Source organism: Lampetra planeri, chromosome 9, assembly GCF_965212315.1.
Source record: "Lampetra planeri chromosome 9, kcLamPlan1.2.h2, whole genome shotgun sequence".
Taxonomy (NCBI): Eukaryota; Metazoa; Chordata; class Hyperoartia; order Petromyzontiformes; family Petromyzontidae; genus Lampetra; species Lampetra planeri.
The window spans coordinates 11966828-11983665 of record NC_136115.1 but is presented as its reverse complement, the minus strand read 5'-3'; the positions used below and the strand labels follow the sequence as shown (position 1 = coordinate 11983665).

At 44.3% G+C, this 16838-nt stretch overlaps 1 protein-coding gene across 3 annotated transcripts in view; it reads right to left on the bottom strand.

The window, feature by feature from the left end:
* Positions 1–12836, bottom strand: part of BICC1 (BicC family RNA binding protein 1) — a 106458-nt gene extending 93622 nt beyond the window's left edge. For 2 of the 3 annotated variants that reach the window (XM_078597656.1, XM_078597658.1), the window contains exon 1: positions 12330–12835. In XM_078597656.1, the coding sequence (XP_078453782.1) occupies positions 12330–12708 (379 nt within the window). In that variant the 5' untranslated portion in view covers positions 12709–12835. Of the gene's footprint in view, positions 1–12329 lie in introns of all 3 variants that reach the window. The other variant, XM_078597657.1, reaches the window with a different exon arrangement.
* Positions 12837–16838: the final 4002 nt, after the last annotated feature.

The window sequence follows — 16838 nt, the reverse complement described above, 5'->3', positions numbered from 1 at the left end:
TCTCATACTCTGATGGTGCATTGTCTTTGAGTTGTGCGCCTTTTGGCGTCATCTGGTCCAACCCATATGAGACTAGGCTCTAAGGAAAGCTGTCTCGGGTGTGGACCAATCAACTGCAAGGACAGTGCACATTATCAGAGTTATGTTCTTTTGTTTGTATTATGACTGCAGGTATTGCGGTCTATGCAAACATGACTCCTTGTAAAAAGGTGTCAGTTTTGTTGCCAGATAGAAGGGTAAAGAACCAATTATCATATTTTACTGGCAAATGAGGTTCCCATAGTGTAGATGCTTGCCCCGAGCTCTCATACTCTGATGGTGCATTGTCTTTGAGTTGTGCGCCTTTTGGCGTCATCTGGTCCAACCCATATGAGACTAGGCTCTAAGGAAAGCTGTCTCGGGTGTGGACCAATCAACTGCAAGGACAGTGCACATTATCAGAGTTATGTTCTTTTGTTTGTATTATGACTGCAGGTATTGCGGTCTATGCAAACATGACTCCTTGTAAAAAGGTGTCAGTTTTGTTGCCAGATAGAAGGGTAAAGAACCAATTATCATATTTTACTGGCAAATGAGGTTCCCATAATGAATGATGGAGTTACAGCCAAAGGTCGGAAACGAGCCTTGAGATTACATACACCGTGGAGACGGAGTGATGAAATTAGCCCTTGTGTTTTGAGCCAGATGAATAATTGCATTGCAAGACCATGATGATGGCGACGCCTTGGGGGAGGACTCGATCCGGCAATGAATAGACCATGGCTTATGATGATAAGGATGACTAAGAGTCGAAATGTTACCTTATCTTGTGAACACAAACACAGGCTGCTTGCTACAGTACAGGAAAGTGGTTATGATTTTTTGCCTTAACTCGCTTCAAGTGCATGTTTAGCGATTCACAGAGATGGAGTTTTTGAATTGTATATAAAAATGACGTAAAATTCACAAGCAATTATCAATACAACGCTGAATGAAGGCCTTCTAATACCATAGGGTTGTTTTTTTATACCATGCTTTACCATGCCGGCCAGTGTGGGTTGGTGAAAGTGACCACGAGTGGTGGGAAAGACATGTTTAGATATCACTTGCAAAGGTTATTAACCAAGGAACTAAACGCAGATTTCTGGGTTTATAGCATATTGTGCTAACCATTGAACCACCGCTCCTTTAGAGTGCAAAATTACATATATTACTCTTTTCTTCAGACACATTGGTATGTTGCTTTTGATCATTACGTTAAGTTTCCCAAAACGCACCCCAACCTGTTCTTGTCTGATTCTTTTGTTTCATACCATTGACCCTGCCTGGTCTTCCTTCAGTAGCTTCCCTGGGTGTAATGATGACTGGTGGTGACTCATTTCACTTGGCTAAGAGTCTCTTCATTAGCATACAGCATAGACGATAAGTACCAACAAAAAGCTTACGAGCAAAAAACATTTCATCGGTCGCACCAAAGAGCGAATTGATGCAAAGGTCGACTGAAATGACACTTTGATGATGTAACGTTCGCTGGAGATAATTAAGAAAGTAGGCAGCGGTCGCGCTGTTTTCATTCCAAGGTCACCGTCACACACGACGTGTTTCTATTGCCTGTGACTCAGTCTGGGTCCTGCCTCAGTGGTCACGTAAAAATTCTTACCTCAGAAAAAAAAGTAAGAAAGCGAGCCCTGTATGAAGTGCCCTGTGTTTTGTTTTTTTACGGTTGGAAGGCAACAGGTTGGCGAGGCCTAAACAGAGGTCAGATTTGTGAGCAGTGTTCATGAGCTGGATCATATTCTTGATCGCTTGAAAATAAACAATAATAGCAGTAAATTCTTACAACCAGGGCCCCATTTTTTTATTATAGGAAATGTGCTACCACTGACCGTGGGACTTTTCCATGTATTCATATAAGTGTACGGAATAGTTATAACGTGTGCAGAGCAAGCGTGACAAAAGTCACAGAGCCGCTATAGCTGTCGTTCTTATTATATTACTGACCTTTCAAATATTTAACACGAACAGAATTAAACATTGTTTGGTGATGCTGTCTCGGCCAGACGCCTTTCATCCGCCTGACACAGCAACTCCGAACACATAAAAGCAATATCTGCTGAAATCCTATTAAATATATGGGTGGCGGAAGACATATAAACATGCCAAGCTGCCATGAAATTAGTGACAATTATTAACGTGACTGCCAGGACTGGCTCTTTGACAGGAGCCTCAGGAAAGCCAACCTTGCCCCGCTGAGGATGACAAAAACAAGGATCCCCCGTTCCAGCCTTAACAGACTTTTGCTGTTATCGAGCACCCTATGAAGAGACCCGGCCCGGCGCACGAGGGGGTGGGTGGCCCAGCCGACACGCGGGCGACGCTTTGGCAGGGTCGCCCGCTCGTGAGAACAGCGGTGGCGAGCCGTGTTCTTCAGCTTGCTAATTTTGGTAGCGCCGGGCGGTTTGCGTGTTGTGCTCTGCACATTGTGGAGCGGAGTAGGGGGGTCGTGCAGAAATTCCATGCTGTGTGGGGGCTCAGAGAGTGCCATGGCAACTGTCCTCATAGCCAGGCAAGAGGCGCCTTTTTGGGTTAATGGGTTACTGAATACGTTATTTTTGTTGTTGTTGGCTTCTTTATATCCCACAACTGTTATATTTTATTTCACTATTCCTTCACGGATGCTTTTCCAATGAAAATGTAAATGCGGACGTGTCCGCCGATAGCCAATAAAGTGTTTGTTTTTTCCCAGTACGGTGTGAACAAAAAAAAAGTTACATTTATTTGGTAAACAAAAGTTTGATCTTCATAGCAACAATCGTAAGTTGACCATGTTCTGCGGTTTTTAAAACCTGAGCCCTCTTGTCTATTGATGGTGCACAATCGGCCTTTACTTAGTGTCCCATGATTTTGAACCCTTGAAGGAAAGTCAGAGACAGTCTATGAAGATGGATGTCCTCTCAGGTCATGTTATACAGGTTATGTCACAACTTCGGGGTTTAAGTTACTGTTGGAAACACAACCGCACACTTCGCGAAACCATCTTGTCAATTTCAGCCGACAGACAATAGCGCTTTGTCATTCATCTTTGCTACTTTACTTCTACTTAAAAAAAAATGAACATGTAAGCAAAAATCAAGAGATATCAGATAGATCTGAGATAAGACTGTGGCATGTATGCATGCTTAACATGATTTGTTCCTTTAAAATGATTTTCCCGCTTAAGATATGCACATAAAACCGTCCACATAAGAATCAATAATTTACAAATGTACACAAATTATATTGCAATACTGTATATGTTAATGCACTGGTATGCTGGTAAGGGAAAGGCGATACCCACAAGACAGTCCCAACAAGCCAAAAAAGGACTGAATCTTAAATCAAATCATGAGCTTAAATCGTGATTACTCATGGACATTGCTAATGTAGAGGTGGGGGGAAATGCTTAGGGCAGAAGCTGGCGGCAGGAACAGGTATAATCGTACTCTTTGGTTCTTTCGGTAAAGTCATGTAGGTAGAAAAATAAAAGAAAATAAAAAATAATATATCGCGACGTTTCGATGGCAGGCGGAAAAAATAATCCAGCCGTAGAACTGCTGGATAATTTTTTTCCGCCTGGGGACGACCGCTTGTGTTGCGATCGAAACGTCGTCATATATATTTTTTGGTTTTATTTTTTTTCTACCTACGTGACTTTACCGAAAGAACCAAAGAGTATGGATTCCTGCATTCACGAAAGCTTCAAATCAAGAGGTATAATCGTGCTAGGATAAAGACTATTGGTGGAGCGTGGTTAGCATGGGCCCTGGTGCAATGATTTAAATCAGCCCCTGTCTAAGTTATCTTTCTATCTCAACACCTGGGCCCTTCCAGCCCATGGGCCTTGGTGCAATTGCACCACTTGCAAACTTGATAGCTACTCCACTGGTTGAGACATCGCACGGCTCAGTGTTGTGGTAAAAACTTGCTGGGTAACATCGTGGATGGAGCCGTGTGGTTTTGACACAGGTGTTCATGGTGGCCCCCTGGTGCCCGATTGCCGCTTACGAGGCCTGATAACTCCCTAAAGTGAAGAGAACTGACTCGTGTTTTTAATCTCCTTTATAGGAGTTCCACTTGAGTAAAATTCCCAGCCATGGCTACCATCAGTGGCAAGTGATACCTGAACCGCTCCTGAGGCCTCTGCCCTTCACCAGCCTGCACTGATCAGCATCGTATGGTCAAACAACCTCCTTGGCCGACGCGGTGTATGGAGACCTTGATCTGCATATTTGTGTGCTTAATACAGTTGTTTTTTAGTGTAATTTAGAAATACATTGTTTTAGTATGTATTTTTATATATTAAAAAGTGAAATTATTATAATAACCTAAATTACGCTAATTAAAATGGATGGCTTTATTTCTGAAACCTTTTTGCCAAGAAAAAAAACTGAGACATTAACTTGAATTTAATAAGATGTGACATTGCTCTTTTCGAATGGGAATTTGAAAAACTGTGGAGCCGAAGTGAATCAATGGATTTGGTGATAGAAAAGAAGAAGAAGATCCAAAGGTCACAGTTTTTTTTTATCACATACATGCCATTTTGTGCAACTTTAATTGACCCCCCATTTCTGACAGCTGCTAAGCTAAGGGTCACCACTGGTGCATGTCTGTAATGGAAATCACGGACATAAATATATCAGCAAATTTCGAAAGTCATTCATATTTTGCAGAGATACGTTGAATATATATCTTCACGTAATATGTAAAGTGGTAAATTTGATCAATTTCCCATAGTTTCTAATTGGCTGCGCCTAATGTTGTCAATTCTCTGTAACTGAATACGACGCTGTACATTTAACTTAGATGCAGCGGTGCAATTGTCCTCTCGTCTCGGAGAAATGATGATAAATATCTGCTGGCTGCCATGGTGACATGTGCACCACGTGATCACACCTAATGGGCAGGAGCGACTGAAAGGTCATCGTCGGTCGTGACTGCTGCCGTCAACACAAAGGAACACCCGTGCTTGTGGGTGTATGTCCACACGTACACTCACTCCTGTTAGGGATGCTATTCAGATTTCTTTTTTTTTGCAGATATCAGATTTTCAAATGTTTATACCCAATTTCATACTTTATTTTGTATTTCCTAATTTCTGCACTACATTGAATTTGTTACATAATTTGAAACTGTAATCAGTTGAGTTAGTTTATTTAGGAACATCAGCATAACACTAATTTTAATCTAATTTTTTTTATATTTTAAGAATTTAGGCGAAAGTAAGGTCACGTGACAGCACTTTTAAAGGGAAAAGCACAAAGGTGATTGATCTGTAAATGTGACATCACATTTACAGATCAATCCAAAACAAAACAAATATTCAGATCATCCAAAATTTCGTATCTAGGCCCGATTGTCAGATGTTTTTTTAATTCATACAAAAATTGAGAACACAACCCCAACGCCTATGCCTACTGTACGCGATTCAGCAGCATGTTCACATGCACGTGTACACACATTCACACCAATGCACAATTACAAACCCAGTACACCCGCATGTGCCGTCATGTACACATACTTGTACTCCTTTTTAGGTGTTGGTGGTGGATGCTTCGTGTCATGTGAATGTATGTGGGGAGTGGTAGTGGAGCGATTAGCGTGCTGTGCTGTGAACCTGGCGACCAGGGTTCGATTCCCGCTCATGGCCCACACCGGTGACGATTATCTGAACGGGTCCTGGGCCTCCCCTCGGTTAACTCAGCCTCAAAATGAGGACCTGTGTGTAAACATCGCCACGAGGGAGACAAACGCGGCCGGGCGCGGTGCTGGCCACCCACCCCCTCGTGTACCATGCCGGCCTTCTTTGGTCCTCGCTAACAGCACTTGCCCCAACAGTCTGCTATGGCTATACTAGGGGATCTTTGTCTTCGTTTTTTTGTACGTGCCTATGTGTTTGTGTGCATGCATCTGAGCGGGTAGTGAACCAAGTGTTTGCTTTCTCCCTTACACACTCGAAAGGGCCACACGAATACAGTGAAAATTTGTTTTTCACTTTCCACTTGAGAGCCTCAAGGTTGGCCCCCTGCTGAGAGCTGGTTCATTACAGATGACTGGAAAGTCTCGTGCTCCTCAAACTGAAAAAAATATTTCAAATGTTTCGCTCACGTTAGGATACTTCCCAGCCCCTTTATCAATCAACTGCTGGATAAAGGCCTGTCCATGTTAGGCGAGTCTCAGGGGATTGTTTTGAAGATACTTTACTGAGCTAGTTAGTGCGAGATGGTGAATGTGGGGTGGCCCATGACCAGTTCAACTATCACTCGCCACTGATGTTAGTCATGGCCAGGAATCAAACTCAGGCAAATGGATTCATAGTACGGTTCACGAATCCACCAGGCCACCGCTCCACTATGCCATGAGGATACATTTACAAAAAACTAAAATACATTTTGCAATATTTTGTGGCAGACAAAAAAGTGTCATACATTTGAATTATTCATTTTTTTGAGAAAAGGATCTCAAACACCGACCTGACATAAAAAAAAAGTGTGATAGTGACACAAAACACTGCAGTTGTTTTTTTTTTACAAGTGTGACATCGGTTCATTTGCAAATTACATGACCTGCCTTAATCCAACAAAGCAAAATTCAGGTTTCTATAGATGGTTTCAGAGTGCTGAGTGATTGTTTTAGGCCATCTATAACCATGCTCATTCTTACACACAATTTCTGGGGCACTGAAACAGAACGCCTGGCTGTGTGTCTTAGACGATGATTATTTTAGAAGCTTGACGTCTAAACTTGAAGCTTCCTTCTCAGTGGAAAGAAAAAGTGTGTCCATTGACGTTTCGGAGAGACACTTGTTTCATATCATATCGTATGAATTGAGTTTTATCTTAAATCGTTGTACTACACCCTGTTGTATTTGCAAAACTCAATTTTGCTGTGCAACTATTTTTATTGTACTGTAGAGTATTTCATGACGATCATAGATCATGCAAGATGTGTCTATGTCACTTGTTCCAAAGGCAAATAAAATTAATTGATTATCTACTGCCATTTGTCAATCAACTGTGGGATCAAGGCCTCCCCACTCTGTGTCGGGTCAAGAGGATTAATCATGCTGGTTTAGTGTATGGTGGCAAGCAGGACTGTTTCAGATATCACTTGCTGCTGATGCTAGTCATGGCTGGGATTCTCAGATCACCCAGGGGTCACAGCACAGAAAATGCGTGTAAAATCCGCAGTGGTTGCGAGGAACTGTTTCATGGACCAGCGTTTCGCCGTAGCTGCACCAGCCATCTGGAACTTACTCCCACTGCACATGCGTAGCATCAAAGTACCATCCACTTTCAAGCAGCAGCTCAAGTCTCTTACCTGTCCAGGCTCTAACCTGTTCACACTCTCACCTGTCCAGGCTGGCATATGAGGGACTTTGAGCTCTGGCTCAGTGCCTCTGAGTTATCAATCGAACAGTGTGTCTGATTTGTGAAATATGCATGCGTTATAAATTGTGTCTACTATTATGTCTGTGTGTATCTATGTATCTACCATGTGCGATGACGGCCTTATTAAGTGCTTACTAACAGTCTGTTCAAAAGCTATGTGGAGGATCTTTGTCTATTTATGACGGTGCATGTCTGTATAGGGAGAGAAATTGTACGTGATTGTGCACATTTGTTTCTATGTTTGGATGTGTGTGTGTTTGTGAGATTATGTGGCTGTGTGCTTGTGTGTCTTGTTTTTGGGAACAGTAGCGTAGTGGTACGCTGCACTACTTCCCCACCGACCCAAGTTCGATTCCCGCTCACGGCCAACACCAGTGACGATTATCTGAACTGGACCTAGGCCTCCCCTAGGTCGCCTCAGCCTTAAATGAGTACCTGGCACAGTGTATAACGTCACTCTGGAGACAAAGGCGGCCGGGCGAGATCTTGGCCACTCATTTCGTGTACCGTGCCGGCTTTCATTGGTGCTCACGAACAGCACTTACTCCTACAGTGTGTTAAAGTCTATACGGGTGATCTTTGTCTTTGTTAGTGAGAGCACACGTGTGGACATGAGTCATGGTGGACTTAAGGGTGGTCTGGATCACAACTAAGTTCTCTCGGAACTTACGTGACATCTTTCACGTAAGTCCCTAAGGGACTTGGAATTCGCACAAGTCTTAGCTTGCACAATTTCTAAAATTTTGTAAGTAATTCTGTACTCAGACTATAGGTTCATAGCTCGCCTCCAATGAATATAAATAAACAATGAAGAAATGTGAAATTATATTTGTGCAATGGCCCTTCTTTGATACTGCCATTGCAATCCCCGAATTTTTAAGTAAACCAAAATGCTCCCTATTACTATGTCCAGAAAATGTGTCTGTCCATACGTCTGTCCACACACCGACCCAGGACACGTCCCACGTTCTAATGAAAACTACAACATCCAAAAACCTAGACCAATCACTACCAAATTTACCCCACAGCTTACCTATGTCTAGAACTGTTTAGTTTTAGAGCAACTTTGGCAATAAGATACTGACAAAAATTTATATTTAAAATTATTATTAACCACATTCTGAGCATCAGCACAACGAGCGTATGTCTTTGTTCGTGTGTCTGCGTGGGTTTCGGCTTAATTTTTGCGTCCATTTTTATGCACGTCTCGTGTTTGCGCGAACATGTTGCTTTTGTGGGGTCGAAACCAATCCAATCATCAAGAGACTGCGTCTCGAGCTTGTTTCATGTTAACCCTGTAAAGTAATAATAATATACTACATTCACTTTTCTAGAAGTATGTTATTTTTCAATTCCCTTAAGTGAATTAGTGGGAGACTTTTGACAAGAATGACAGTTGGCTATATTAAAAAAAAACTGAGGCAAATGCATTAAACGAATGAACGCTTTTACCATTCAATGGTACATTGCAACAATACCCTGCTGACCGCATTTCTATCTTCACCTTAACCAATGGGCTGAATTGCCTTCTAAACTTCAAAACACAAAACCTTACACTCACTGACTCACCGACCGACTGACCACCAGTAATGCATGCCAGCGGAGTGCAGTGGTTGGCTGCTTCTGGAGTGGAGGCTTCATGTGTCAAGTTAGGAGTGATTGGCACTCTTATCCCTGGGAAGCTTTGTTCCACGAGATTGAAAAAGGGGGTGTGAAGCTCAGCATTTTATTAATGCTTTACAAAAGAAGCTACGGAGCCAAAACAATATTGCTATCTGTAAAGTGTCTGTTTAAGCCCTTTGTCAATAACAATCCCTGCTTCCCCATATCATGTTGGTTTGTGATTATAGTCACAAACTTATTGTGAGAAAACTAAAAAATGTCATGTAATTTTTCAGCAATTTTTATATGAATTAAATTAAATAGTCGGATCATGTTGATGTAGCTTTTATATTCGAGTGTATATGGTATTATGTAGTCATCGTAGTGTTTAGTAATTTAACGTATTTTACGAAGAAACAGACACCATTTATTAAAAATGTGGATGAGTGTGCAAGTGTATTTTTGGTGCGTACAAGTGGGAGTGTGTATTCGGTACTTATAGAAATGTTTATTGGTGTTAATTGGTGTGTATGAGTGTGTGAATTGGTGTGCATGTATGTACTGGTGTGTATGAGTGTGTGAGGATTGGTAGTGTCGCAGTTAGCGCGCTGCGCTAAGAAACCCGGCGACCCGAGTTTGATTCCCGCTCACGGTCAACATCGGTGACAAATATCTTAACTGGTCTTGGACCTCCCCTAGGTCGACTCAGTCTCAAATAAGTACCCGCTACGGTGTGTAAACATGGCCACTGGGGAGACAAAGGCGGTCGGGAGTGGTGCTCGCCACCCACCCCCATGCGTACCGTGCTGGCCTTCATAGGTGCTCGTTACCATCATTTGCTCCAACAGTCTGTGATGGCTATACAAGGGATCTTTGTCTTTGTATGAGTGTGTATTCGTGTAGGTGTCTAACGTGAGACGATATATAATGAGATCTAATTTCGGCGAGCGCTTGACCCCATTTTACTTAAATAACTGTTGTTTGCGATTATTTAAATGGACCAGTTATTACACTATTAAAAACTACATATACGTGAAGAATACACAAATTGGACATAAAATGAAATTACATGTGTCAGTTTCATAGTGTATCCATTAAATAATACAATTGGATCGATAAAGATTACAGGAGGCCTTTATCCAACATTAGATTGACAAAAGTCTGCACATGAATTTAAAGTAAACTTTTTTGCAAGTGTTTATAAACAAAAACTCGAGTGACAAAATTACTCATACACATGCTAATAACTCAAGAAAGTTAGGCTACAACAACATAACGTTGATGTAGAGTATATCTATACGGCACTAATAATACTCAAGACATTTGTCAATCCACTGCTGGATAAAAGTTTCCCCAACGCCGAGTTGCTCGTGGGAGTTGTTTGAGCAAACTTCTCCACGCTGGTCAGTGCGGGGTTGGTGAAGTCAAGAATTCTAGAACCGGTTCGGATATTACTCGCCACTGATGCTAGCCGTGAATCATGATCCGAACTCAGGTGGTCGATTTTAGAGTTCGGCGCGCGCGCTAATCACTGCGCCACCGCTCCATCCACTCTCTAACAATAATAGCACCACTGTATGTAATGACACGTTTCGGTGAATTATCTCTGCTGTAGCATTTAAAGAATGCGGAATACACATACGCCCTAAGTAAGTTGGGTGTCGTCGAGGTACAGTACAATGAATCAGTGCTAAGCTCTTAAATATATACCGCATTACATAAACAAACCGGCGGTGATCGTGAATTGGTAAAACATCGTCAATTGTATATTTTTAAAATTCCAATTCCCTAACCTTAATACGCATGCCAACGCGTTAGAAACCAGCTTTGATTATAATCTGCAAGTTCTAACGCCATCCGTATATCTTACATCTCTACGATCTCTTCCAGTTTGTGAAGTAACCAACACAGGACAACCAGACCCTGTGTGGCGTTGACTATTGTTGCTATTCAAATACGTTGACGCACACACGCAGTCACACACGCTGCTGACGGTGTGTTAAATGGCCAGGTAAAGGTGCAGCCCCTGAAATAGCTTGCTTTTTACGCAACTTGCTGGTGGAAAGGCGTCCCACTGGAGGCAGTTCTACAAAGGCCCTCCAATTGAAAATTACTCCCACCTCCTTTCCAAGACGTCTTGAAACGAGGTGGGAGTAACCCCAACACTTCATCCATACCTACTGATCGATTAACTGTGATGTACCCATTTGTACTGCTAGGGGCCATACATTTAGTGCGTACGCATGGAAGGGGGAGGGGGGGTTAACCCAAATGTGTTCGCTTGTGTATGGGGGGGGTCTATTGACAATGTGCGCATAGGAAACGGGGAGGGGGGTGAAGCCTCGATAATAATTTGTCTACATTGGCCTTCAAATGAGTTAGATAGTCCGGCGGTGGACTATCTGTTTGCTTAGACACGTTAATATTAGTAATCCTTGATTGTTTCTGCGTTCTATAGGATTCGGGGGTGCGGGTAAAAAGTCAGCGTGTCTACAGGGAAGAGGTCAAGTTTTGACAGATTGTTGCGTTCCTCCTCGATGGATGGCCCCCTATGTGGATACAGAAGCCGGCGGCGGCGGGAGGGGGGGGGTATTTAATACACTTTCTAATTTGTTTCAACTACTTCGCCGGGAGAAAGGACCGGCTCCCTCTGGATCGTCTGCAACAACCAATGACAACCGCGAGATCTCCCCGTGCATTCGTGTAAGGCACGCGTACTTGCAGGTCAACTGAAGCCCACGACTTACGTCCGTGAAGTTCGTCTTTGCCATACCATGAGTTTGAACTTACGATCAGCTGTTCCCGATTGCGCAACCGCACGCACACTCACGCTTAAAGGTTGGCACCTCCAGACACACAACAGTGACGCACTCATCAACAAACACTAACAGCGGCACCTACACACCGGCAAACACACACACACATTGCAGTGCGTATCATAGAGCTTGCTTGGCAACTTAAAACAAGACGCACACACTAGACCATGTGCCGAATTACACATGCAGTCATCATTGTGCATCGAGCTCACTCTGTCCAAATCAGCCAATTCTTACCAACCTTGTGAATCAAATCCACCTAGCCAACTTTGCCCAACTTTAAGCCAATATTTCTCACCTTTCCAAGGATGCCCACAATGTCCATCAAACGCTCCGATGTTGATTGACACACAATGGTGTCAATCAAACCCACGGTGCCAACCTCTGCCACTTTGTGCCCGCTAACCCTAACCACACACCGCCTGTCCACCATACAAACCCACCATACCCATCACAACCCGCCGGACTACAACCATTCAAACCCTTGCAAACCCTTGCCCACCTTGCAGCATGGCCTCCAGTTTCTTTCGATCCACGCGAAATCGTTCCTCGGCCGCGTCGGGGTCGAGGATGGCCGGGTCTGAGTCGGGCTCGGGGCTGCAAGCGCCCTCGGCCGCCTCGCTCTCGGGGGGGCTCGCAGGGGAATCGCAACATCGCTCGCCGTACACGTGGTTATGCTGCTGCTGCTGGAACTGCTGGAGTTGCTGAAGCTGCTGCTGTTGAAGTTGCTGCTGCAGAAGTTGCTGCTGCTGCTGCTGTTGCTGCTGCTGCTCCGGACGGACCGGCATGGCAAGCGGAGGGGGTGAAGAACTGTCAAGCTCCGGCTGCTGCTGCTGACTTTGCTGAGCGGCCATCGTCAGCTGGTATTGCACAGGGGACATGACCCCCCGTCCGGTCGCAACGCTTCGCCGACAGCGCTGCAAGCCCCTACGGCTCACGCATTGCCTGCCAGCCTGTGGCGGCAGCACCGCACACCGAGTCTTCTTCTTCTCGTTCGCGAGCGGTCACTTCGCGGGGCACTTGACCGGCTACCCTCCCTCGGCCACACCCACCGGCCTCATTAGCATGCAGCGCCACGCCCACACCCTATTCGCTGCGGCCGCTGCCCCGCCCGCGTAAATTAACATATCATTTAAATGTATGAGGACGCGCCCCGAGCGTGTTCTTGTGGGTGGGCGTGGTGAATACGCCCACCCGTCTAATTAGCATCCTGAGCGCACGCCCCTCGTCCTCATTAGCATTTTTGGACACGCCCACACGCGCGCGACCCGCCCCCACGTGCGTTTGTTTACCTCGTGCCGCACGTCGCCAGCGTCTGCGCGCATCTTGAGTGTGGGACACTCGGTCGTGGAGCTCGACTCGGCAAAGTCACGGGTACTAGGAGGAAGTTGTTGTACTGGTTGCTGTACAACACCGTACGAACTGGTTTTCATATTCACACGCAGTCATTGTGTGTTTCATTGACCGAGTCGGGGGGCTGCTGCTGCTGCTGCTGGCTGCTGCAAGCAAGAAGTCATTGGTCCGTAGATTTGAAGCTTTCGTGACTGCAAAGATTCATACTCTTAGGTTTTTTTCGGTAAAGTCACGTAGGTAAAAGTTTTAAATAATAATAGAAATATTATTTTTATTTTTTACCTACGTGACTTTACCGAAAAAAAACCTAAGAGTCATTGGTCCGGTTAAATTATTTGCAAAGGCAAACTTATCTGCGGCACTCGCTTGTATGAGAAAATTCCACCACGGGTCTTTTGTGTATCTGGCCACACTGATGACGTCTATGTATCCCCCGTGTTAGCCTCGTGTTGAAGATATACCGGTTTATTACTTGGTACGAGAGCGTTTCCGTCTAGCATTTTTTAAAATATATATCGTAATCGCGTTTATATTTTGATACATTACGAAATGAACGTACTGCATTGCTGTTCGGTCCTGTATATGTGACCGTGTCTTAATGGGGATGTAAGGTTGGGGAGGCAACCCCGATTGTCGAGGCTAAACAGAATGTGTAACTATCACGCATTCCGTTCTAACTCTCTGCTCTGTATGTTATACGTACTATATATGTTTAATTGTTATCATTTCAGATTGTTTTACTTTCTATACGAATTTAGAAGGAAGGGATAGTGCTGAGCTTTCAGCATAAGGGGGTGATAAGGGGCGATCATCCCTTAAAGCTGTGGGGGTGATTGCACTTGACCACACTATTCCATTGCCTTCACAACTGAGTCTATAATACAAAGATAACAATCATAACAGGAATACTAATGCCGGACATTGCAACAATAGAGCCTTAACAATCTGATGCTGTTGTCTGGGATCCTAAAGGTAGATGGCGCTGAGGGATGACTGACCAGGCATTTGATTGGAGGAGCAAAACAATAAGTGCAAGCTTTGTCAAGATTCTTGTGCAATGTTTGTTGTTTGTTAAGAAGCGGGTGTGTCCCGATGGCTAAAACAACAGTCAGCAATGGGCACGTGCAATTCATTACGCATTAGTTCAACCGTGGGTGAGTAATTCCTTAATTGGCTGTAACCTTACTATACACGCGCGCTGGTGATTCCTGACCATACACACTAATAATGTATGCAAGTACCAGAGTCTGCCATCACCGTAGAGTGTAGTGTGTGTGGCTCGTATTAAACACAATGTTGCGTTGAATGGCCTGAGTAAACAGTCGTAGAGTCGGTTGTTTGACAGCGTCCGACGCTCTCTCGCAGTCCCCGTGAGGGCAAGGTGCTTCTGAAACCAAACATCGGATCCGGCATCAATGGCAGGGGAGCTGGTGGGATTTTACATTTCGTCACTTGCGTAATGCTGTTACCTCCTGTTTGTCGGTTTTGTAGCAAGTGTTAAAGAAACCAAACTGAACGATAAGGATAGACACAGTGACATTCAGCGCACGCTTGTGTGTCTGTGCATGTGTGTGTGTCTGTGTGCTCGCGTGTCTGTGTGTGCGCGTGTGTGTGTGTGCGCGTGTGTGCGTGCGCGCGTGTGTGCGCGTGTGTGTGTGCGCGTGTGCGTGTGTGTGCGTGTCTGTGTGTGCGTGTGTGTGCGTGTGTGTGTGCGCGTGTGTGTGTGTGTGCGCGGGTGTTGGTGTGCGCGTGCCTGCGCGTGTGTGTGCGCGCGGGCGTGTGTGTGCGTGTGTGTGTGCGCGCGTGTGTATGTGAGCGGACGTGTGTGTGTGTGTGCGTGTGTGTGTGCGTGTGTGTGCGGACGTGTGCGTGTGTGTGCGGACGTGTGCGTGTGTGTGCGCGGGCGTGTGTGTGTGCGTGTGTGTGCGGGCGTGCGCGCGCGCGGCGCGAGAGTCGCGGAGGTGGCGATGCGGGTCCTGTAAGCCAGCCAGTGACAGCCACCGGTTGCAGAGGTCAGTCGGGGAGGTACATGATACTCGTTCCCTGCTGTCGCTTGGGCAGCAAGTTGTGCGATAAATAAAGGGGATGTTTGTGAAATCAATATGTGGAAGAAGGGTAGGGGTGCTGCTGGTCCCGTGAGTTTCAAAGAGGTTGGCTAATGCGTTTTATACATTCGCAATCGGGATGTAACCACCATCAAAATGATGATAGGTTACAAGAAAATGAATGAATACATCTCAAGAACAACGGGACGCCCTGTAAGGTGTCTGCTGCGTATTTGTAGCGATCACAAAAGTGCCTCAAGAATGGAGGGCCCAGCATTGGTACGTATTTTCAGCTAATTCCTAGTTCAGAATTATGTTGCAAATCAGAGGAAACCAATTGAGATGGAATGTAATCACCATTGACCATTTTATAATACTGTACTAATCTTTATTTGGACATAATGACCACTGAAAAGGTTTTCACGTGCACTTGTATTCGTCACTTCTGAAAACATTGCCATGTAAAGTAGCGCAGTGCAAATGTAAACTCTCACCTGTGGAGTTTATGCAGAGAGCACTTTGAGAGTTTAGATCCAGGGTTGTATCCCCACCCACCTCCCATGAATAAAGACTACTACTTTGGTTGGTCTTCTTGGTTCTTTCGGTAAAGTCACGTAGAATGGAAATAATAAAATAATAAAAATAAACATAATAAAATTATTCTCACAACGTTTCGGCCACAACGCAAGCAGCCGTCCTCAGGTGAAGAACACTGCCATCCAACATAAAAGTATGCTTATGATTATATTGCCCTTCAGAGCAGAGAAGAAGCAGCCAAATATATAGTCGTGTTCTGGTTTTTCTAGGATCATCGTGTTTTGTAAGTAGCTGCCCCTGGGGAATATGGAAATGTTTCACATCCAAATATTGGTCCATCTCCAAACGTCGTTGATATGCGTATTTGTATTTGTGTTGAACTCCTTTCGCACCATACGTAGCCAACCGTGTTAATTGGAGGTACGGATATACTATCTACAGTATATACTGTCTATACTGTAGATAGGTTTAAAGTTTATATTCGGGAAAGTAGACGTAAGTTTGTTATTGGTTGAGTTTTGACCTTTCAACGATAGCCTTTTAATAGATTATTTTGCTATTTTATTTGCTGAGATAATACGTTTTTATTTTCTTAGAAAAGACATTGTTTTTTTTTATATTTGCATTGCTCTTAGCTGTAAGGAATTAAGAAACAACTTTCATTTCAGATCTCTTGGTGTACTTTTAAGTTTTAATTGAATAAAGAAGAGGGCTTAATATATTAACGATTTTCCTTTAATGTCCTATTCCTACTTTTACCTTAACTTTGAGATGACGTTGGGCTGTACTGCCCTCTGTTGGGCATCAGAGTAATGTATTCTCAGCCAGTGCCAAAACACACTCATGGTTTTATTTTTTAAAGTTTCTGAGTACAGGCGCAAAACGTCAAGTGGATGTGTTTTTCACTCACACACACACACGTGGCCCTGTCATAATGCACAGGTACAGAACCAACAAGATCAAACAGGTAAACTCTCTGAACACTGGCGCCGACGTCACTGCGCAAGATGGATCTGACTCAAGATGATGGGGTATCGGTTCATAAGAGACCATAGAGAGATGATGAGAAGTTTCCC